We start from the raw sequence: 25,981 nt of genomic DNA, 5'->3' as shown, positions 1-25,981 counted from the left end.
CCTTCACAATTATTTCTGCTGGCCATCTTCTAATAATTATCGTGACTAATTCTTCGACAGATAAATTCATATTTAGTTGGTCTCTTTCTCCTTGTTCTCTGGAACCTTCCTTCTGTGTTGCCTGCGTTATGATTGTCAAAGGGGGTGATAACTCCATCAGACCCTTGAAGCACTTATATATCCTGCAAAACTCCTATTCATGTGTGCCTTTATATTTCACTAGCCCTGCACCGGAATTCTGCTTCAAGTTAGTAAGCCTAAGTGAGTAATGAGGTCCTCCATGGTGCCCATCTCTGACTCTTCCTCTTCTGAGGGCATCTGATTCGTTGTTTTCTATTGCTATATTCTCTCTTCGGCTTGTGGGGTGCCAGGGGTTTCGAACTGCCCGGCTGCGCAAAATCAGTCAACGGAAGCGATCTTCTACGTCCCATGGCTAAACTAACCGTCTAATTGCAAAACAGATGTATGGAATGCCTTTAGTTGAATTTCGCTTCTCTGGAAATCCACATGCCAAAAACGCGGAGAGTTTTTTTGGGGGAGTGCCCCAAAATTGGGAGGGTAGGTAAAATGTATCCATCAAATTCCAAGGTCGGATTTGGGTGGGTCAGGGGAGTCGGGAAGTTCCCGGGGCGCAAAGATCCCAGGGTGTTTTAAAAAAAGAATAACGAGAAAGCAGTTAGGGCGGAAAAAAGGAATCGCCTCATATGACTGTCTTAGCACTGAAAATAATTTGCTCACATTATATGAAGAAACTCTTGAAAATTTTGTATGTGATTGTTTACTTCACTGCCTGCTTGTAACAACCTGCAAAGCAATAAATCAGTCAGTACTGAACTTATTGCCAATGGTAATAAGGTTGATCTACAAAAAACTCAAATAAAAAGTAAGTCTGTCATCTAAAATCTTCAAAACTTCACAAACATATCCTTAATATTTCACCAAAACTTTCCAACGATCTGAATCAATAAAAGTTACGAAAAAACCAACCAAACACAGTAAAAATCACAGAGCAATCAACAGCACGTCTTCACTATTCCACGTCTCTTACTCAACTAGGAAGTAAGATTAAAGAAAAATAAACCAACATAAATGGTATTTATAGACTTAGAAAAGGCATTTAATAACATACACTAGAATAAAATGTTCAGCATTTTTAAAAATGTAGGGTTGAAGTATAGAGATGAAAAAGAATTTCTAACATTTACAGGAACCAAACTGCAAGAGTAATAATTGAAGAACATAAAAAAGAAGCACTAATAAAAAAGAGAGTCCAACAAGGATGTTCTCTAGTGAACAAGGATAGAGAACATCCTTATTGGACTCTCTTTTTTAATCTTTAACTCTCTTTTTAATCCTGTTATTTTTTATCTATACCTAGAACTAGCAGTCAATGATGTTAAAGAACAATTTGGATCTTGAGTAACAGTGCAAGGTGAAAAGATAAGGATGTTATGATTTGCTAATGATATAGTAATTCTAACTGAGAGTAAAAAAGATTTAGAAGAAACAATGAATGGCATGGATGAAGTCCTACCCAAGAACTACCACATGAAAATAAACAAGAACAAAACAAAAGTAATGAAATTTAGTAAAAATGAAGTAGATGGACTACTGAATATAAAAGTAGGATGAGAAAAGACTATGGAGGTAGAAGAATTTTGTTACTTGCAAATTAAATATACTAAAGATGAATGAAGCAGGAGCAATATAAAATACCAAATAGTACAAGCAAAACGAGCTTCCAGTCAGAAATATAATTTGCTTACATCAAAAATTAATTTAAACATAGGAAAACATTTTTGAAAGTATATTTTTGGAGTGTAACTTTATGTGGAAGTGAAACCTGGATGATCGGAGTTCTTGAGAAGAAAAGATTAGAAGCTTTAGAAATCTGGTGCTATAGGAGAATGCTAAAAATCAGATGGGTGGATAAAGTGACAAATGAAGAAGTGGTGTGACAAATTGATGAAGAAAGAAGCATTTGGAAAAATATAGCTAAAAGAAGAGACACATATTATAGGCCACATCTTAAGGCATCCTGGAATAGTCGCTTTGATATTGGAAGGACAGGTAGATGGGAAAAATTATGCAGGCAGGCAACGTTTGGAATATGTAAAACAAATTTTTAGAGATCTAGGATGTAGGGGGTACACCAAAATGAAATGACTGATAACCAGATAGGGAATCTTACAGAGCATCATCACACCAGTCAAGTGACTGAAGCCAAAAAAAAAGATCGTTATACTTTCCCTTTATAGTTATGCTACTGTAGCAACTATGGAGTTAGCCTGGGAAAGTAAAAATATAAGATAGGGATAAAGATGTAAGTTATTTCAGGCATATCTCATAAATTGGTTCCAATAGATCAATAAAATTAATAACATTGGCTACCAATTTTATCTGGCTGGCTAATTTCTCACTTTTGGGAACCTGTATAAGAATATAATTCGGGAGCATCTTACAAATAAAGTCAGCAGTGATAGACATCTGCCTAGTGTCTTACTGGTACATAAAGAAATCTGAAGTGTGCAAAAACACACACCAGGAAACTTAACGGATTTGATCCATTCATATTAATGGCTTACAATAGCCAATTACGTCAAAAAGGTAGGGAACAAGAAAACATATTTATTACATTACTGTACATATTAAGAATTTTTTTTTTTCGTACAGGATGTTCAGCATAGATGATTCTGGTGATATTAGAATAAATGATTTGACAGCATTAAATAGTAGTACAGCTCATCTTGTTGCTGTGGCTACCGATACGGGTATTCCACCACGACAGGTTAGTAAATAATAAAAACAAATTCATATATTTTATTTTAAGTTTATTTAGATTATTATACAACAATCAGTATTTTTATGCTCATGTAATTAATATTTATCTGAAAATTGTTATTGTATATATATATTTTTAAACTTCAATTTTATTGGAACCATATAGTGATTCTCAGATCAGTCACAATGTATCTAACAGAAATTATTCCTAATTACTCAAAATAGAACGTTTTTGAAATTTCCTTTTTCTTAATTTACTTTGATTTTAATATTTGGAATTTCCATACTTTATGGTTTTTTTTTTAATGCACTAATATGTAAACAACTTAATATCTGTTAATATGTAGAAAATGGAAAGCTTAGTAGTTAGATTGGAATGTTTTTTATTCTTAGACAGGGCTATGTTATTTTTAGGAATGAATTATTACTCATGTCGGCGTACCTACAACTATTAGTTATTGCACTTTACATAAATAAGTACAAACACACACATTGTTAATAATATTCACATTTAATAGAAAATACCTATATTATAGTTATTATGTGAAAAATACTAATAGCAAGAAATCATTACCTGTTGTGCAGGTTTTTTAACTGATTTAAAAAAAAAGAGGATGATAAATCTAATTTTTTTGTCAGTAATCATTTTCCTTGATATCTGCAGATTAACTTGGTTTTAAGAAAATTTGTATAATTATTTCTGAATATTGGTTATTGATGCATTTAATTTTGGTTACACTTGATCAAGGGTGTAGGGAGAATAGTCACCAGGATTCTGTATGTAAAAGTTTTATTCAGAGTAGAAAGATTTTTTTACATAAAATTCTTTACTTGCATAAATCTAATACTTCAATGTTACATTTTATTTTACTCCTATGCTGTGGACTGTCAAGGAATGACCTCCTTATTTTTTAAACCTTTCATGTAGAATCTATTAGTATCAGGAATTAGAGTATAGCAAGACTATATTTTATTTGTATTCCAAAAAATAAGATTAATATTCAATAGAAGTATTAATATGAGTATGTTTTCTTTCTTTTGTTATTTTGAAGCTGAAATAACTTTCTTTAGTTATTTTCTTCATATTTACTTTAAAAATTTATTAGTCTATCACTTTGCTGACAGAGATTAATATAATCCAGAGACACATTTCTGAATATAAAAACTACAGAAATATATTGACAAATCTTATTGGATATTAAAAAGAAATTATTTAGTTATTAAGAATTTGTATGCAATGACAGTTAGTTTTTTTTTGTATGTGTATTTCAGGCATCAGTTCCAGTAATAGTTCATTTACCAGAAGCAGTTGTTTGGCGTGCTGGCAATGGTGCTTGGGTTGGTGGAGCTAGTTTTATTGTAGTAGCTGTGTTTGGTTCAATATTAGCTGTATTAGCACTTATTATAATTATACTTATTTTGTATATACATAAACAGTAAGTATTTTATACCTTTCAGTAAATGTAATTATTTTATTTTTTAAATATATAGTAAATATTTAAAATTACATATTTATGTACAAGAATGTAACAGTGTATATTTACCTCTGCATATTATCAATTTTTATCTATTTTAAATAGAATTATTTTCAGTTTTGTCATGTGGCTATCCAGAAGTGCAACTGTATCTAATAATAAAAAAGTGAATAAAATTTTATGAATATTTAGGATAATTTTGATCGTGAAGCTTTTAAAATTGAAAAAGACTAGTTTTATCATATTTGGACATTTGTTTTTAAAGATAATGTCTCATATTGTGTTTTACTGGAATCATTCAAATTTAAAAATTGATTAATATGGGCATTACGATTTTTGGTTTATCTGAAGAAATAACATTCTGTTAACATCTATTTCATTAATCATTTGTTGACATTTAGTAAATGCCAAATAACTAATTTATAACATGGCATGATTTTAGCAGTAATGTATGAGTTGCTCATTCGATTGAAAATCTTAACATAAATTAAATGTTCAGGTGTAGCTAAACTAACTTAACGAACGTACAAAGATTTAATCAAAACTACACTTATCTGTATACTTGATGTGATACCACATCGTTATAGAAAATCGTCCTGTTTAAAAATTCAATTTGCTGCTGAATGTGATACAATTCTGTTTATAAAATATACATATCCTGATAAGCAAATTATAAGTCTTGCTTTCTACTGTGCAAAATTACTATAAGAGACAGTTTATTTTTTTCCTTAGTGTTATTACAAACATAGAATTTCAATTACATATAACCATAATATAATTCAGAAATAAGTAAAGAAATTAATTTAATAAATAAAATTAATTTTTTTATTTAATTAAATGTGTTGAATATTTCATATCAGATAATTTATAAGTATTAGTAAGCCTGGGGATATTAAATAAATACCTCAGCTACAAGTATGTCTTTTTTTTACAACTCTCAGATAGGAAACAGAATCCTTGAACAGATATGCAGGAACAAAAACCTCAAAAAACAAAAAACTGCTCTGCCAGCTATTAGAGGTTACCAGTATGAAACCACAGATGGAATGAGAGTGGTGGCTGATGCATTTCTACGAAATTCAGAAGTAAATAGTATGGAAAAGGAAGGAGATGATCAATTCTCTTAGCCCCTGATTGGGGTGTTTACCATCTTGCTCCAATAAAAATCTAATCAGATATAGAAATTTAATGTACTATGATTTATATTTTACATTTGCTATTGTTTGGTTTTATTAATATATTATCAGATTCATATTTTTAATCAGAATATAAGGTATGGAACAGGCAACATTATTATGTATAAACCAAAATTTTACAAGTGTTCTTTTGAATTTAATCTAACGTTAAATGCACAGATTTGAAAAAAATATATTTAAATTCTATTTTTTTTAAATACTTAGACATTTTTTTTTTATTCTATGAAAAACTAATTGTAGCTTAATTTAACATAAATTGTTGGGGAAAGTTACAAAAATAAAATTACAAATAGCTCGTGTTTGCCAAAAGAATATTGGACTTTATTTTTAACAGAATTATTTAACAAACAATGTTCATAAAAACAAAAAAAAAATGCATAAAAACACTATCACATATTTTTGTTTTGTTAAGACAAATGCTTTGCACAAAATCCTCCTTGTGCGATATTTATATACAACAATCCTTAAGTAAAGTATAGGTAAACTTATTACATTAAATATTTCTTTTACATAAACAGTGTGTAATAACAATACAGAGTATAATAATAGTATCTTATTGTTTAACAGAGGATTACATTAATATTTGGTAGACGATTACTGTTTTTTTTTGTTAAGGAAAAACAAATATCTTGACACTCACCGGCACAGAACGTAATCTGGATTATCACAATAGAAAGCTCAACAGACGATTATTGTAGAATGAGAAAACATCAATATATTATTGATATTCACTTACGAGGATGTAATCTGGATTATAATAACAAAGAGTTTAACGGACGAAAAACACTAATATGTTGATATTCAGTTACGCAAAATATAATCTCACAATCGTGGATTAATATATGTCTACATAAGTTCCTTTAAGTTAATATTTTATAATGAATGCAGTTATAGAGAAGAAAAAGCACAAACATAATGTTTAAAGAATCTTTTAACAGACAATAAAAAGATTCATTGTTGAAGAATATGTGTAATTTACTGGTTAACTGCATGAAGTGTAAACATTGATGAGAAAGAGTGACGATGTTCAGAGAGAGACTGTGGGAGACGATGGTCGGAGAGAGAGACGACGCACAACGAGAGACAGACGAGAGAGACTGCTGAAGCAGAAGTGAGAGTGACGAAGAAGAAGTGAAGACAGACGCTGAGAGAGAGAGACACACACACACACAATGAACTGTAAAGAGCCGAGTGATGACTATAGAAGCCGAGTCCATCCGAAAGGAGCTGTGTGAACGGTGAGGAGCCGCTAAATCGTCAGGCGCCGAGTGCATCCGAAAGGAGCCGAGTGAACTGTGACGAGCCGCTAAGTCGTCAGGCGCCGAGTGCATCCGAAACGAGCCGAGTGAACTGTGACGAGCCGCTAAATCGTCAGGCGCCGAGTGCATCCGAAAGGAACCGAGTGAACTGTGACGAGCCGCTAAATCGTCAGGCGCCGACTGCATCCGAAAGGAGCCGAGTGAATGTAACATGTTTACGTTTAGTTCTTCTTCTTTATTTTATTTTTTTTTAAATTATACATATGAAATAATACAGAATTAAATCTTAATAAATAATCCATACAAAAGTCATAAATAAAAATCAACTGAGCCTATATTTATATGTATGTTGAATGGAATGCATTAATTTCAGTGTATGAAAAAATTTCTTATTTATAATTAAAATATTCATTACATCGAAATACTGTTAAATTTCGATGTAATCGAAATTTAAATACCAAATCAAATACCAAACCAGTTGAATTAACTTAAAAACTCCTTTACGCATGGCGTAAACATAAATGTTTTAATTCTTATGATGATCTGTACATCAGAGTGTTAATATAAAGACAGGGTCTACAAATTTTGCAACTACTTGTAGACCATAAGCTGATTTTATTTCATATTATACAGTCAGTTACTACACAAGTGTAGCTGTTATTTATAAGAGTTATAATAAAAATTGCAATTATGGTATCGGTACCAGTAATTTCTTTAATTGATTTACATACTTTTTTCTCAAAAGTAACTAGCTGATGCCTTATCATAGTTCCAATTATGAATAAATTTGTAAGAATATACCAGCTGTAACCAGAATTTGAACCCAAACTTTTATAAACGAAAGCCAGAAATGTCTACTGCCCTTATACAAATATTAAATGAGCTTTGTTTTAATATTTGAATGTATACTAGTTAGTTATTTGTCATTCCTTTTTTAAAGTCTTCTATATAACATTGTATCATTAGTGATTAGTTCAATAGTTATCAGTGTTTTTAACATTTCATATGTTTCATTAATCATAATATATATTTATTTTTTTGAAGTTTTTGCAGCAATTAAATTAAAATACTGACTCACTTTTTTAAGTATTTTCTCTAAGTATGCATATGAGCAGTTATCAAGTCATTCAGTAATATTATGTGATTCAGTGAAGAAGGTAAGTGGGAATAACCTCACCGTTAAATCTCCTTTTTAAACCTGTTGAGAGATGCTTATTTCTTTGAGAATAACTATACAAATTTCTGGAGTGGCTTGTATCTTATGAAAAGGTTGGCTGCAATCTTTTTGACTAATGTTCATACTAAAACATTCAAATTCAGATGACTTAAAAAAAACATATTGTAAAAAAATCCTGACAAGTATGATTTCAACTAAGTAAATTTATATTAATTCACCGGGTTGGTCTAGTAGTGAACACGCCTTTGCAAATCAGCTGATTTCAAAGTCAAGAGTTCCAAAGTTCAAATTTTAGTAAAGGCATTTTACTTTTACATGAATTTGATTACTAGATCGTGAATATTGGTATTCTTTGGTGGTTGGGTTTCCATTAACCACACATCTCAGAAATGGTTGACCTGAGACTGTACAAGACTACACTTCATTTTTACTCATACATATCATCCTCATTCATCCTCTGAAGTAACACCAGATGGTGATTCCTGGAGGCTAATATAGGAAGAAAAAAGTAAATATATATTAAAACTGTCCATTTAATAAAATAAAAATTTTAAATAAAAGCATATGTGTTTCTGAAATTCAGAAACAACTGCCAATTTACATCCTAATTTTTTAAGCTATTCCATATATATTTGATAGAAACAATAAATCAGTTTTTGGTCTAATAATTCATATGTACGTAAAATTTACTTCATATATTTTATCATCCATGATTTATTTTATGATAGAGGCAGTGGATAATTATTTTTAATTAATAACATTTTTATAATAATTAAATTATAACTGATTATTTTATTGATGAGTTTCATATTTTATATATTTCAGTAAGAGACCAAAATCAAGTAACAGAGATAGTAAAACAAATGGTTTAATTACAAATACAATTGAACCAGAAAAATTGCCTCCTATGTCTGGTACTGATAATGATATTATGACAGTTGGTAAAATTGATAACCCAGTGTTTGGTACAACTAGTACAATAACGCAGAATCACACTAATTCACCATCAGGTCCGCCTTCACGGGATTCATCATATACTGCTACTGTAAAAAGTAAGATATATTTTTATTTTTCATTTATTAGAATTATGTGATTTATTAACTAGGTTAGGAACTGGGAACTTTTTGTCTTGCTGCTATTTTGTCATTGTAGTTGTCTTGTAACCATGAATTGTTTAAATTTGTCCATGGTGACTGACTATTACTATAAAAAATCATGATATCATTTGTCAGCATAGATTTCAAGAATGTGCCATGTTATACATACACATAAAGCAGATATCAGGAAAAAAACGCTACTGTGTCCATATATTATAGAGCAAAGGGCTCGCAAAAGAAAAAATTTTATGAAATGTTTTATAATTTGCAATTTATCTTAAGAAATTCTTTTTATATTTTCATATGTGTTGAAGTACGACTTAACATTTTAAGCCCTGTTATTACCTATCAAAATAAGAATATTCAGCAATCAATTCCACCAGAAGAGAGATTCAATGTTACTTTAAATAATTTTAAATTATAAGATTATTCCATTGGATTGTTTTTTCAACAATTTTTAATGGTGTTGTTTTCCACTTTACATTAAGTAGTTTGTATTCATTTAATAAATTAAGCAATTTTATAAACTATTTCATATTTTTATATTCATTATTTAAAAAATATATATAATAAATGGGGATTTTTGAAAATTATATGAGTGTAATCATAATGATTATTTATTTGTCAAAAATTTACTTTTTAACTGAAAAAAAAATTAAAGTAAAATTTCATTTTTGTTTTTAAAAAAATCTGTAATTGAAAAAAGATAGAATAGTCTAATGAAAGACTGACAGGTCAACAATAGCAAAAATTCACCATTGTGTGCAGTTAATACAGTTTTAGTTTTGTAGTTTCACCACCCACGACTTGATAGTAGTGACTGTTACATTCTACTTGTGATTTTGGGTGCTGCTACCTAGCGAGGGCTAGGGGGCTCTTCTGCAAGCTATGGTCATATGATGGTCACCGCCATGTTCTACATCATAATACAGCAAGGAGTGGTCATAATGATGTAGTGATGTGGCCTGTATTCATTTGGTGCCAGAATCATTAAAATTGGGTCATATTTACTAAAACAGATTATGGAAACATAATATCACCCTGACTTGTATATCAAGCATTATTCTGTATAATATGAAAATAGTTCTGTCATCTAGTTTGATGGAGGGAGATATTGTTTAAGAGAGAAAATTGATTGTTCATTTTTAAAAATCCCTCCTAGTAACCAATAATCACCATATTAGAATTAATTGAAACCATTATTAGCCAATTCTATAGCTTACTGTGGTTTAAAAGATCCTCTCAAATGAAGTTGTTTATTCTTTCTGTTACTGAAAGAAATTTTTTGCTAAAATTGGTGACAGTTTTTTAAAATAATTTTGATATATAATTAGTTTCATGTATATCAAATAGCTTCCTAAAAGGAACTAATTTTATTTCTAAATGAACTGCTGACATGTGTGCTAAGAAATGGTGGCAGATATTTAGTGAAAATTAAAGTAATTTTTCTTTTTAATAAATAAATTTTACTAATAAATAAATTTTCAGAGATTTATATTTTTTATTCATCATTTATCTGCAATTAAAATAATCATTAAAACTGATCTGCTCCCTCATAATTGTTGTTAGCACTGTCAAACATAATAAACATACCATTTTTAGTTAATAGTAGTCTAATGATGGGTGAAGCCTGAAACCAGTGACAAACTGAAATAATGATCTGAAATTTTTATTTTTCCATGTATATAAAAACTGGTCGATGATTCATGATACCACTTCCACACAAATATTAAATTTTATTGAATTAATAATAACTTTATTATTATTTTTTAAAAGTTTATTTATTTGTTTGTTTACTAGGTATTATGGCAAGAAATAATAATTCTAGAAATAATCAACAATCAAATAATGCAAATAGGTTACACAATACGGTCGCAGCACATAATCCAAATAAACATAAAGTAGCGCCAGCTCCACCACAAGTACCTATTGTTGCACAACATTCTGATAGTTCACGTACACCTACACCAGAAACTCAAAATAATATTGTACAAAGTAAAGGTGGAATATCATGGCCTATGGGTTCAATACCTCGTAGAGTTAAAAAATTATCATGGGATGATGAGGGAGAAAATTCTAATTTTCATCAAAATAAAGTAAGTATTGGTTTTTATACTATATTTTAAGATAAATTTGTATTTAAAATTCAGAACAAAAAAATTCATACCTTTTATTAATATAATTAAAATTTACTTCATATTTCATTAATTTATTTTAGTAATTTTTGTTAGTTATAACGTTCAATTGTAACAAAAAGATCTGATTTATCTTATTTACATCAAATACTGATTCTTGTTCTTTTATAAGAACTACAGAAATCTAGGAAATCAATAAAATAAAGTACAGTACACATAAAAGTTTCACATTTAATACAACTGATTGTTAATACAACATTGTATTAACAGTTGCATTGTTAATACAACTGATAAAAAGGTGTAAGAAGAAAATATTCCCATTTTCTGCTGTATATTCAATATATAACCTAAAAAATAAATAAATATGTTGAACTTCATGACAGAAAATTTGTATAAAAATCTAAATTAAGTAATGTTTTTTGTACGAGACATTTTTTAAAAACAAACAATTATAAATATATAAAAAATAAAAAGTACTCAAAATTGTACTAAAATATTACTCATAAAAAAATCTGTAAAAATGTAATTTATATTGTTGTGTAATATATCCAACTTAAATCAAAATACACAAAATTATACAGAGTGTTCAACTTGAAAAGAGGCCTATCACTTAGTTTAGTAATAGTTTATTAGTCAAAATTTACATAATAATTTAAAGAAGGTGAAGATGTTTATCCACTTCTATGCATTTGTTAACACATTTGACCATGTTCCTGGCTACTTTTCTCAGCTGCACTCTGTTTATTTCCTGGATGGCATTGGTAATGTTTGTCTTCAACTTCTGCATGGTTGTGAATTGCTCCTATAAACAATTTCTTTTAAGCAATCCCACAGAAAGAAGTGTGGACTTCTCAGGTCATGGGATCTTGGTGGCCATAATCCTTTAGAAGTGATTCTTCCACTGAAAAAATTCTGTAGCATGTCTATAGTAGAGTGAGCTGTGTGGTAAGTGGCAGTGCCCTGTTCCAACCAGCAGTCACACCCATCCACTTGCAGTTAGGCTATGAACTGTTGGGTAATTTCGTGGTAGGTGGCAGCATCCACAGTTTTTTCAAAAAACAAGGATCTTCTAATTCTTTGCCTCGAAACCACACACCCCATGTTTATTTTTTTTGGGTGGAGAGGAGATTCAAAGAAAATGTGAATGTTTTCAGTACCCCAGTTTTAGTTCTGACTATTAACATACCCATCAAGGTGAAATCATGCTTCATCTGTGAAAAACACTTATCTCAAATGCCAATGTTGCCACTAATGAGGTTCTTGAACCATTGACAGTAGTGAACCATTTTACCGTAATCAGCATTAGTTAGCTCATGGAAAACCTGCACTCGATACAGATAAGATTTCAGCACTCTGATTACCACAGTGAGAGCTGAACTTAGTGAAATTTTCCTGGCTTGTTCTTTGCAATGATTTGTGAGGAGATCTTGTAACTGCCATTTTAATATTCTGCATGACCTGTGTCATTTAAACTGACCTGTGTTGAACACGTTTCTGGTCTAACACTGAACCTGTTTCACTAAATTTTTTAACTATATTCTGAATAACACTTTTCACTGATGCTTCCTCTTAAAATCTTTCCTGGAACTTTTGCTGACAAACAACATGAAATTTCTTCTCTCAATAAGTCTCCATCACGAATACATATTTTTCAGCAGTAACCGCATTTCAACAAAAACAACACACAATTAAGCAACCTTGTTCAAAAGCCAATGCTCAACACATGACAATACTCAAATGTAAGTAATAAACAGTCTTCTCCATTCCAGCTCCAGTCTTGTCAACATCTTCCACATTATTTTACCCATCTTACACCAATATATGCATTTAATATAAACAACTGAGTTGTAGAGCTTCTTTTAATTTTAACATTGTATAAAAAGCAAATGAAATAGTATTAATAAACAAATTTTATACAAGAACTCTTGTGACTCTTGTTGTGCCTTCTGTCAGACACTATTATATTAAATGTAAAATTATCTATAAAAACTTAATAGAAAATATATAAGCACATAACAGTTATTCATTAACGCTTCACTCAGAAAACTTTAACAAAAACATCTATTTTCTATCCGGTTATATTGGTTTATGTAGCAAGATGTTAATGTGGTCCAGAACCTCACACTTTCTTTGCCATACTTTAGGTTAACCAAGGTTAGAGGATGAATTGGGTTTTTCTTCTATGAAGCATCGTGAGATCGTCACTTGTAATTTGTAGGTAAACATAATTTGTTAAATTATATTTGATTTGATTTATGACAGAAAAGTTTATATCCTTACTGCCTGTCCATGATAAATACAAGTAAACTAGAATTACTGTTTATCAGTACTAACCAGTAATTAGGCTCATATAATTGCATATTTATTACTTCTTTCAATGAAAGAGAAGTTTCGGTTACATGGCAGGAAACAGTGTTTGGCAACAAGGAACATGGTTTCATTGTTGTGTAACCAATAAAATGTTGATTATATACTAGTAACTATTCAGAGGTAATTTGTCAGACACTGCCCCAAAGCTTTATTGCTATTGTTATCTTTCCATAAACTCATTTTTTTTCTTCTGACCTTATTTAATTTTATTTTTTTTTGCCAACTGGAGCTAGATAAACAACTGAACTGTCTACCAAACAGCTTCTGCTCACAAGGTTGTTCTTTTTAACAGTTTTTAAAACAGAAAAGATCTACCATAAGAAAACATTTAGAATAAAATATACCTATTTATACTAATTGAGTACAACATTGCTCCATGGAAATTCAATATTTGAAAATATATTTGTTACAAAATTGTTTGGGTGACTCATTAAAATGCTAATTTGCTGTTTTACAAAGAACTGTAGTTTGTATAAGTCAGTTGGAAAATAAATCACAAAATATTTTGTTGTTCTAAAAGCTTTTGATATTTTTTATTTATTAATTATGGCCCAGAGTTTGAGGATGAGATTAACATTCTTCATCATTAATTATTAACGATACCTGAATCAAGTTTATCACTTCTGTTCAAAAAATTGTCTACAGATGGCTTACCTGACTCACCTAGCATTAACATTTTTTAAAAGTGATATATTGCTTTCCAGAAAATGGCCAAGTCTTCTATTTTTAACTTTTAATACAGAATTACAGAAGACATGATACTTCAAATGTTACCTCTATAAATCTTGAATCATACTCCTGACAATTTAGAATCTTTAATTAATTTCTTTTCATACATCTCTAATATTGTACACAGCATGAAAATTAATCTAGTTCTTCAAACTTATTTGTACAACTGCTGAACATATTTATTGTTGTCATTGACTGTATCAATTCAAAAGCAAAATGAATGATGGTAAATTATGAATAGAATAAAAATATGAACTGAACAAATAATAACATATAAATTTGATCTATTTCTACATAACAAAATACTTTTTAATAGGTAAATTTTTTATTAAGTAAATATATTCCAGAAATTTTTAAATCTATCTTGTGTAATAAATTCATATTTACACAAAAATGGATAATTCTGGAAGTAAATTTCTAAAAATTACTTTGTATGTCACTAAAGTTAATTACTTTTTATATAATGTTAAGAGTTTTGAATTCTTATATTTTATGAATTGTATTCTGAAATGGAATTATAGTTTCTTAACATTTTTATTCAATTCTGTGAGTATAGTTGAAATACATGCTGTTCATGAATTGTAACAATTTTATGTAAAAAATTGTTACTTTTACTACTATTCAATGTTTTTGCTTTTTTGAATTTTCATGAAAATTTATGAATAGGAATTAAATTTTACTTTAAATGAATAATATTTAAAATATTAATCAGCATATGTCATTGAAACATATTTTTCCAAGGATAAATGTTTCACTGTTAATCTTTAATTATAAATTTTGATTTTATCACACTGTGTTTTATAAATTACCAGTCCTATGCTTTCCAGACCTAATTATATATCAAATATAGATATATTTTTTTTTATATATAATGTTTTTACTCTTTTTGTTATATCATTTGATTAATTTAGTTTCTTTGGTAAACATTATATTACATGAATTATTCTGGAGTAATATAATCTCATTTCACTGTGTTATAAATTTTCCCAACCAAATTCTGATCAGGCATGTTATTTTTCATATGATAAACATTTTCATTTGTTAATCCTTACTTAAAAACTTCTATAAATAATATAATTCACCAAAAAATTATGTTAGTTTGAATTATATGAAAAAATATATATATTTTTTAATCTAAACTTTTTGAAGTTGCCGATATATTAATTGGTTAGTGTACTATTAATAATGATTACCATATATAATAAAATAACTATATATAATGGTTAGTGTATTGTTATTGATAAATATTTTTAATTTGGTACGTCTTCAAATCAAAATTTAAAGGAAAATGAATAATTTTTTGTGAAGTTGGTTTTAAAATGTATTTTTTAAATTTATTCATATACTAAGCCATAAAATTCTTTAATAATTTTATTATTATTTTTTTCAGACTGAAATGGATCCAGATGTAAGTGTAACACCATTGGGTCCAGATTTTAAAACAGCCAGTGATCAAATGAATTTAACTGTTTACTTTTGACAGACATATAGAGCTTGTTATCGGCTCATTAAATAAGTGATCTCAGGTGATGACGAAAAGGAAAAAACTTACCAATGTTTAATTATTGGTTTTTGAAAAATTTCCTTTATTTTTCTTTAAACAACGAATTTTTTAATACAAAATACAACGCAAATAGTATACACATTGAATTTATTACTTACACGCATTCCTATCTTTCTCATTGTGGTTTCATTGCTGAAAGCTATTACAAAATGGTACATTTGCAAAAATGTTTAATTATATTTTATAAATAAGTAATCAAATAAATTAGATATATTGATTACATATTTATGGTGCAAAAACTGTGGGTGCAGTTCCTGGATTTACATGTAACAAGGAGTTATTTTTCTGGATTGTGTGCTGCTTAATAATGTTGCAGAGGTGCAGACTATAGAGGTAACTTGGTAAATTAAAGATGTAGAAATGAAAATTAATATGCATTTGATGTAATTAAAAGAGAATACAACTTTCAACTTACATAAATGGAATTTTGTTATTCTTGCTTTGTTTTTTAAATTTTAATATTATTTTTTTTTTATTTCAACTTTTGTTGATGATTAAGTATCACAAAACTTTTGTTTTCATTTGTAAAATGTCATCTTTAATTCAAGAATAATTAAGAAACAGATTTAAAAAATGTTTTACATTAAAAACCCAATTTTTAATTGTTAATCCACGTTTAGAAAGCTACTTTACCTTGTTAATGTACTGAATTATTACTTTCAATCTTGTTGACAAAAATAATTCTCAGCCCAACGTTTTAAGCAACACATCCTGATCAATCAGATAATTTAAAAACTGACAACCATGGTTTTCAACACATCATTTTTTTTTTTGTTTCGTTGGCTCTGAAATAAAGTATAGCTTAGCATACCAGTTTCATCTTTATATCTCCATCTACAGTGAAGCTTAGCAATAGGGCTTTCTATCTAAAGCAACAATTTTTTCTATCATCCTAAACACTGTTATATTCTAATTAGGCTTAAAAATTCTAAACATTAAAGTATTTTTGATCATCAGAACCATAAAAAGATAAATTTAAGTGTAACTATAAGTGAACAACACATTAAAAAAAAACTTCACAAAACCATTTTAAGTTCGGTATGCTTAATATTATGAATATTTTTTAGTTATTTTATTCATATAGAGACTATAAAAAAGTATGGTTGATTGCAAAGTAATTAACATATCTGAAAGTTTAAAGTTTTTTCAACTAAACTTATTTGTTTGATTTAGGTTTTGGGAACAAATATATTCTTTACTTATTGTGTCCAAATAAGGCTTTCTTACTGATTTCAGTTAATGTTTTGTGTAAATAATGAAGAACACTAATTTGTTAATAGTCTCCAATGGTTGTGATTAATTGTGATCTGAAATCCCACCACTATCCTGAGTTACTTTTCCCTAAGGTAATACACAGCTATCACCTTCAGTGAATACATGAAGTTGTCATCAGTAGGATTATATTTAAGAGGGTATGATCTGTGCATGTGAGGGTATGTGTTTCAGTGTGTTGTTATGTATTCAGTATTTCAGTAATTGTATTATGTTCGGTATTCTTGCAAACTATAATAAATTTAATTTGACAAAGAAAGGAGAGAGAAACCATTTCGTTCTTCATTTTCTCTCATATATCTGACATGTTCTGCTTATTATTCTTGGACATGATAAAATCATTTTCTGAAAAGAGTTTTTAGATATGTTTCTTGGCAGCTTTTAATGATGTTTGATGTTAAAAAAATAAATAGGTAAATAAAAGCTCTGAAATATTTTTGAATATATGTAAATTAAACATTTATTTAATTTAATATTATTTAAATTTGAGTGAATGTAATTTCTTTATTTTTTTAATAGGCTAATAAGAAAATTGCAATTGAAAGAAAAGTCAGAAGCCTGAAAAATAGGATGTGTTCTAAATATTAAACTACTTTATAACTGATACATACATATTTATATACAGTATGTTAAAATTCTGCGGTTTTATATATATATATATATATATATATATATATATATATATATATATATATGTTATTTTTTAGCTTTAATATCTTTTTAAATAGGAAAATTAAAAGAATACTTATAAATAAAATGTAAGAGAATTTATATATATATTTTTTTACATTTTATATTAATACCAAAGAACCTGACTAAAAAAAAGTATTAACATTGTTAAATAAAGTATATGTATGAAATCTATTCTGTTACCCATCTTTTTCCAGGTCTACATGGCTGTATTTTGTTCAGCATTTCTTTATAAGCTCAATATTATTATTATATTTTATGCTGTGGAAAAATATACATATACTAGGAAATATGTTTTTATCTTTTTATTTTTTATATCTTTTCTCATATTTTTTATATATGAATTTTTAAAATTAATACTTAATTATTTTTCCAATTTTTACATGTATATACCAGTGTAAATATAGTAAATAATTAAACTTTATAAGTATTGTAAGTGTTGTTATTTTATCTTAGCGATGTTTGTAAATTTTTTTTTGATTAAGCTCTTAAGATACTATGTTAATCAACATAGAATATTCTTTAGTTTATTTTTAAAAATATATTTCAGTTTTATGTTTGGCTCGGTATTTCGTTTTCTGTGACTGTAATTAATTATATTTTTAAATGTTTTTTTACCAGTGCCAAAAAATAATTTTTCTATATTTCTTATAAAAACTTAGATGCTGACATAAACGGCAAATACACGTTTTTCCTTAAAATTCCATAATAATCTTAAAATTCACTTATTTTATTTCCATCTAAAATCTCAAACAAAGTATGAAACAACCAACCTACTTCATCAAATCAGCAATATAACCTTCTAAGATATAAATGTAGGCTGTAAGATAATTATAGAAAAGTTTTCCTAACGTACATAATCTATTGTATATGGCAGGAAATATATTTACAATCTTCAATATCAGTTCTTCAAGGTGTACAAGCAGATATACTTCCTAGATTTCATTCTCCACACACTATAAAAGGGAAAAAATAAAAAAAAAAACCTGGTGAAAAAATCAACCATTCAAATTTTCTCTTTTACCTTCTGTAGCTATTTTCCATCAAACATTAATTCTAAAAATAATGTAATCACATTTAAAAAAAAAAAGGTTATTTCCTTCAACTCAGATTAGATTGAAGTTCATAATTTATTGCTTTTGATGGATAAATATGCAAATTATTTGGGTCTATCTAGTAACCGCATTGATAAAAATTGGTCCCACCAAACAATCCTCATTTATTCCTAATTAAACACTTTTGGGTTTTGATTGTGACCTCCATGGTACTATTGAGGGTTTATACGTAACCAGTTATAACGATTAAGTTATAGGTAATTTATCCTACTCTTCCTCTACATCCTGATTCCCGAGGCGGAAGACGCCCCACCTTTAAACAATTGCGATTATGAAACTATCCCCTCTGTTCTGAGCCCACATGGACTTTAATGGAGATTGTTTTAATGAATATCAGATACTGATTATGTATCCCAGTCTTCAGCTAGGCCTCTGTCAGGATGCCACCGATATAGGTGCCTCTGTAGACATTTATGTCAGTGATGTTTTGCTCGGTTTTTACCTTCGCTGTAGGCTTCTTCTGACATCCTTGCTCCTCTGTGCTACTGCGTATTCCTCACAACTATGTAACCGAGTTCGTGGGATGCAATCCCTGGGCTTCACTCTAATACCAAAGAAAACTAATTAATGTTTTATTATTCAACTGTAACAAAGTTAGACTGCATTAACAAGTCTGATAATATCAAAGGTCTTAACCACATTCCCCATAAAATTTGGTGATCGCAGCATCAGCAATTTTTACCTACAAATGCTCTGAGGTCTATGAATTTTTAATTGTAAAATTTAATTAATTATTATTAATAAATATTGTTTAATTATTATTGATATATACTTTTAATTAATTAAAACATTAATAATTCCACAGAGAAAGAAAACAGGAATTCCTTTGCACAAATGTCCAGTCATTCCGAGGAGATTCCCTACTGACTAACTAATTAAACCTCTGATCAGTAAATACCTTCACCCTCCTACATCACCTACATCTTCATCACATAGTTCCCTAATACTGAATTAATAAGCTTATCTCTGATCTGGTCTGCTGTCATAATCAGGGTCAGTGGCTTGACCCTGTCATACACAGCCTTATCATACACAACTTTATCACAGAGGAAAAAGAAAAAATAGTTTAACTGGACAACTGATCTAACCAAGGCTTGGAGCCAAAGCCACCTATCTTGGCAAAGTAAGCACCCATGTGGATTCCTAGCTATCCAAGCTGCTACTCTAGAACATGAAATCGCCTCAGCAACTTCTCTATGGAGCCAGTAACCTAAGCAAGCTAGCAACTATATTCCACTCTCTACAGGTTTTCCAGCTGACTCAAGACCCAGAAAAGAATTAATCCTCACAAGTTCCTTAACAATCCTAGTACATTGAACCTCGTATTGGAACAAACAAACTGACATGGTCTGCATTGTTATTGACTCTCATTAATTCTTCAATTATTATTATTATTAAAGAAGCTGCACTACATTTTTCACTCTTAAACTCTGAAAATAGTTGAAAAAACACAGTTAAAATGAGTGAAAGCAAGTATTCATGAAGATGGCGAATACTATTAGCATTTATTCTAAAATTTAAGGTGTTGTAATATTTGATAATGAAACGAATTTAATAGTCTGTTCATGCCTTTTATATTTAAATATACTTACTTACGTAAGCTATTAAAATAGGTTGCATTTAATGTATAAGGTACATAATATACAGGAGTTTGAAAAGCAATATTTATGTTATAGGTAGAATTTTAAAAGTTGGTATTTTTTAATTTAATTCCTTTGTAATTTAAGAATATATGAAATGATCTGCCTGCTTATCCTATACATTCGCTTTCAGAGTAAATTAATTTCCTTGTTTGAAATAGGTAGTTATTATACTTTACTGAGTTATAATAAAAAAAAAAAAAACCTATAGAAAAGGTTATTAGAATAAAACAACAAAGAAAATATACAGGAGAATCATCCTCTGGACCATGTTTATATCTAAAAAAAATATTTTTAAATTTATTTTCAGGGCAATATTTAAAAAAAATATATCTAATTCAGAGTATTTTTAAAATGAAAATTTTGGTGACCTACCTAGGTATTCATAATAAAAGTAAAAAAAAAAAAAAAATTGTCATTGACTTACAATATATTATGTATCTAACTTTATGCATAAACAACAGTACATTATTTTTTAATAAATAATGGAATTATCTGGACAGTAAAATTCCTTCATTAAAAGCAAAGTTATTTTTCATAGTGAGTTTAGTAAAAGTATTTCTGATATGTTGGAATGATTCTATGATATCAGTTTCAATAATTTTAGATGAGAATACTGAAAAATTACCATTTATTATCACATATGATAAAAAACACTAATTGAATCAAATTTAAAAACAATTAATGGCCAATAATTACAATTATATGTATTATATAGTAATATTTAATGTAATTCTCATTTACATATTATCTTTATTAGGCACTACCTATGCTATACCATATACAGAAAATATAAAAATTGAGAATTGATCACTAATTTTCCCTGCACAATATTATTCAAATAACAAAAACTTTTATATTTATTTCCTATATTATATGTTACAAAGCATACATATGACATTAGCAGCCTTTCATGAATATGGTTTTTATATTTTACCAAAATTAACGATGGAAATAATAACAAATGATATAAAATTACTTTATGAATAAATGGAATGGATAATAATAAATTTCATGACAAAAATATTCTTAAAAAATTCACCATCATTATGATTTTGGAAAAAGTAATTTTAAGGATACATTTGATCATCATAATAGTGTTCAAAATATATGCAACGAAAATAAATTTAAATTATAAAATTATCTTCAGTTTATTATTTTGAATCATCAATTAACTTATACATAAGAAGTAATTTTTTTTCTAAATATACCGAAAGAGATTATAAAGAAATTTATTTTAATGATAGATTTATAAGGTTATGTAGTCTGGATAATAATAATCATGTACATTTGATTGGATTCAAGGAAAATCTGAAAAAAAAACAAATGTAATAAAAGACAAAGGTTTTTTTTTGCACCACTGGTATTTGTCATGTCCCTAGACAAATACCAGTGGTGCAAAAACCCATTATCCATTGTATGAAACTTAAGATATAATTTTCTTTGATAAACATTATTGTTCAATTTTTTGTCACTTTTCATTATCATCACGTCATTGTCAATGAAGTAGAATGTGGGAAATGATTTTACATAGTCTATAATCTGAGTTATTTCTTTGAAAATAATCACTTCCATTAGTTTCACAAATGTGATTGTTTTTATAGTATAAATTTTATATTTCATCATACTCAAAAATAAAAGTCTAACTTTCAGTAAATTTCCACATAAAGCCCTTAAGCACTGTGATATTATATTGCAGAAGGCTATAATCTCAGTTGTAAAGATTTTCAAAATTATCAAAATGTTTTTTGTAGCTGTGTAACAGTATAAGGAGATTATGAAATACTTCTTACATGCACTGAAATGTCAAAAAACATGCTCCCTTTGCAAAATAATCTTTTATGTCAGCCCGTTACACCAGCCTGGTTTAAGTAAGTTTTAAGATACATTATTCTTTTCTGGATACCAATAAGTAAAGTAAGTTTATTTATACCTCTGTTTACTTATAAAAATAATATAACGATTTTTATCATTAAAAATAAAAAGTCTGGAATTCCTGTTTTAACATTAATTCTGAAAACTGAAATTTCTGGTAAGAATTATCTTCTTTGCGATCATGCATTAACCATAGTTGAAACCTCTTCTTATTTACAATTATTTTACTGAATATCTTGAAATTTTTTGTGTAACTGCAAGTCAGTTTTCCAATTTTCTTACAGTATAATGACATCTTGTGTAAGTTTTGGTTTTTTTTCATCACTGTTTTTATTTTAATGAATATTATTAAAACATATTTATGAAATTTAATTTCTCTGCCATCAAAAAAAAACAATAGTTTTAACTGAAATTTATAAGTAAGATAACTGAAGTTAAATGAATTTACAGTAGGACTGTATAACCTTGTGATTTATTTATTAGCCTCTCCTCATACTGGTCGGTGCTATAGTCAGTATAGTCAAGTTGAAGGTACTACTCATGCATGATCTGATTTGCTGTTGTTAATAAATTTTTATTAATTAACAGCCTTTATTTTGATACACGCCTCTTATCTTTACTATTATGTACATATCATTTGATTAAATTCTTTTACATCCATTTTAATCTTCCACGTCTCTTACACTCTACAATCAGAAATATTTTTTTTATATATATTATTTATTTATTGATTTTTATTTTATTCTGGAAGTTTCCAGGTAATTGAATCCAGAACCCAGTGGAATCTGCATTTCTTTATTAATGCTATGACTGTAACACCACAGAATTTTACATCCATGGAATAACTGATCATTATATGTTGTTAATTGAAATTAAACAGCATTATTGAAAATTAGATTATCAATTTACTACAGCACTATGGCACTCCTCCCTACGTCTCTTGTGCCAATTCCACTCACTTAAATCATCATTTCCCTGAGAATGGATTGGTCGGGAGGTCCACATTCCTGGCCAAATAGATCACCTGTTCTAACTCCTTTAGATTTTTGCATCTGGGGTTGGATGAAAAATATTGTATATAAAATAAAAATATACTCTTGTGAGGAATTAATTGTCCACATTATGGATGCGGTTGAGCAACTTAAGGACAGCTCTGAAAACTAAAAAGAGCAACCAAAGTAGTTTAGAAGTGTGCCAAGAAATGTATTGAAGAAGGCAGGCTCATTTCTCAACATTTATTATAAACTGGTACGTATAATGCTAAATTTTTCTAATTTTTTTTATTCAACTTATTTTAAACAATTTTTTACAGAGTTAATTCTGTACAAGTTTTGGTTAAAACTTTTTGTGTTTATTACCCATTTAATAAAGTTATTATACATCAAACATAAAAACCAGGGTATTTTTACCGCAATTGATTGGATTTTTCCTCAGATTTCTCAAAAACTAATGCAGATAAGGTTCTGGGACTTATTTTATTCGATTATTCAGGTCAAAAAACCATAAGAAATCACTAATTCTGCCCCTTAATTAACATCTTAAAAATTTTAGTACAACTGATTTTACTGGGGTAGATAAAATCTGAGCGAAAAATTATACGTTTATACGTAATACTATTGATCTTTTAAAAAACCATTCGATAATTCAAATAAAACTCATGATTTTCTTTATTAATTCATTAGAGAAATTGTACATTCACAGCTGTTTCATTTATATACCACAAGATTGTGTATCCACTGTTTGTTTCTTACTGTAAGTAACTGATTGTCATTTTTCTAATTTCAAAACATGTCATCATTGTAATTCAAGATGCAGCACACACTGTAGCAGTGTCTGTTTCATTATGAAACATTGTTTCATAATGAAACATCAGCAAGATAACAAAGGACATGTGAGATGGAATTTAATGTTAGGCCAAATAATGACTATGGTGTTTGACAAGAACACACCAATTGTATTGGTTTGCAAGTTGGAAACAACTTGCCCATCTAAACTGCTGGAGGTTATTATAAGTTAACAGGTGAGAATGCTGCTGTTACCTGGTTAGGCATTAATGCTTCTGCATCAGAAGAGCTGAATCCTATACTCAATGTGTCTAAGAATTGCAAAGAAAATTGAGCTGTGGCCTTATAGGATGACAGAGCAGTTGATGAAATGTTGAAACCTGAAAAGACTGAAAGATTACACCAGAGTTTTTGGTTGCAGGTTGCACCAAACCAAGTGGCACCAAACTGAAGTAATTTGCAAATTACTTCGTTCAAAAATGAAACCTTGTTTCACTTGTCTGGATATGTCAATTGACAGAATTACAACCATTTGGGCTGCATAACATTCATGAAGAGCTATGCCCCCCATTAAAAATCGGAGTTTGGTGCGGAAAATTAGTATAGAAAAAAAGTGGGTGCAATCTTTTTTCAAAGGAGCTTAACACTGGAGTGTACAGTCACATTTTCATGGAAGTCATTGAAATACTGGATAAAACTAAACTATACGTAAATCTGTTTTCAACAGATTGTAGCCATATGCTAACATCATAGAAGTCCATGGCTTTGGCTGAAAGTTTCTTTGACGATTGCATTATCTCAAAAATATAGGGCCACCAAGATCATACAGTTTAAGCCCACAGATTTTTCCTTTGGATTATCTGGAGTATATGTTACAAGCCCTTAGGCAGTAGATAATTTGAAATGGGGAAAATCATCAGTATTGACAAGACAAAGCTCTGTCAAACGATTAGGAAGATGGAACAAACAGTTCACTTGATACAAAGGTAAAGTAATCTACCAAAGTTATTGTACATTTCAAAACCAATTAAATATTAGTGACATTATTATTGTTAAATTAAACACAAAGGAAATCATGAATTTTTTTATAAATAAACCAATACTGTACTCATATTTTTCTGTAGAAATTACTGTTTTATTTTATGCTCTGCTTGATACTTGATCATTTATTATGTATTAAGTAATTAGCTGTATTCCAAATTATGTTTTTATAGTTAAATAAATAATATATATATATATTCCGATTTAATAGTTTTATTAATTTACAAGAACCATAAAAAATATTGTGGTGACAAGATGAATACTTATCACTAATTATAATACTATATCAATTTAATAAAAAAGTTAAACAGAATTCTTAAAATAGCATTTCTGGAAATTTGACTTATCTAAATTACTTAAAAGGCATAAATACCATTACACCCACTTCACTGTATGTGTAAGTATCTCTTTTCATAAATGCTGAGATTTATGCCACTTGTACTTTGTATGAGAAAAGAATGAAATTTGTATATGAAACTAACAAAAGAAAAATAAATATTATACCTTAAGTATTATTGTGTATTTTTTCTGCTAATTATAGATTAAAACTATTTAATGTTACTGTTAAATTCATTAATTATCATTGCCAAGATTATTTGGAAGGTTTATTAGTGGGTGCCACATAGTTTACGAAAATCTTGAAGAACTGGACGATTCAGTGTAAAGAACTGGTACAAAATTAAGAGATACTTTTTTTAATCTATTTGCTGATAATCAAGTAATTTAAAAAAATAACTTATCTCATTCTAAACTTAGAACTTTCATTAACTTAAAAGAGTGG

General features: G+C 28.6%; 1 protein-coding gene across 3 annotated transcripts in view; it reads left to right on the top strand.

Moving 5' to 3' along the window:
• The window catches only part of Cad96Cb (protocadherin Fat 4-like Cad96Ca), a 177,120-nt gene extending 159,428 nt beyond the window's left edge, over window positions 1-17,692 (top strand). For 2 of the 3 annotated variants that reach the window (XM_075380089.1, XM_075380090.1), the window contains exons 15-19: window positions 2,674-2,788; window positions 4,054-4,217; window positions 8,714-8,940; window positions 10,786-11,081; window positions 15,610-17,692. In XM_075380089.1, the coding sequence (XP_075236204.1) occupies window positions 2,674-2,788; window positions 4,054-4,217; window positions 8,714-8,940; window positions 10,786-11,081; window positions 15,610-15,699 (892 nt within the window). In that variant the 3' untranslated portion in view covers window positions 15,700-17,692. The remainder of the gene's footprint in view (window positions 1-2,673; window positions 2,789-4,053; window positions 4,218-8,713; window positions 8,941-10,785; window positions 11,082-15,609) is intronic. The other variant, XR_012758540.1, reaches the window with a different exon arrangement.
• The last annotated feature ends 8,289 nt before the right edge of the window (window positions 17,693-25,981 follow it).

The sequence above is a fragment of the Lycorma delicatula genome, chromosome 12, assembly GCF_047948215.1.
Source record: "Lycorma delicatula isolate Av1 chromosome 12, ASM4794821v1, whole genome shotgun sequence".
In the NCBI taxonomy this organism is placed as follows: domain Eukaryota; kingdom Metazoa; phylum Arthropoda; class Insecta; order Hemiptera; family Fulgoridae; genus Lycorma; species Lycorma delicatula.
Note: the sequence above shows the minus strand (reverse complement) of the source record. Positions and strands in the feature narration are given on the sequence as shown.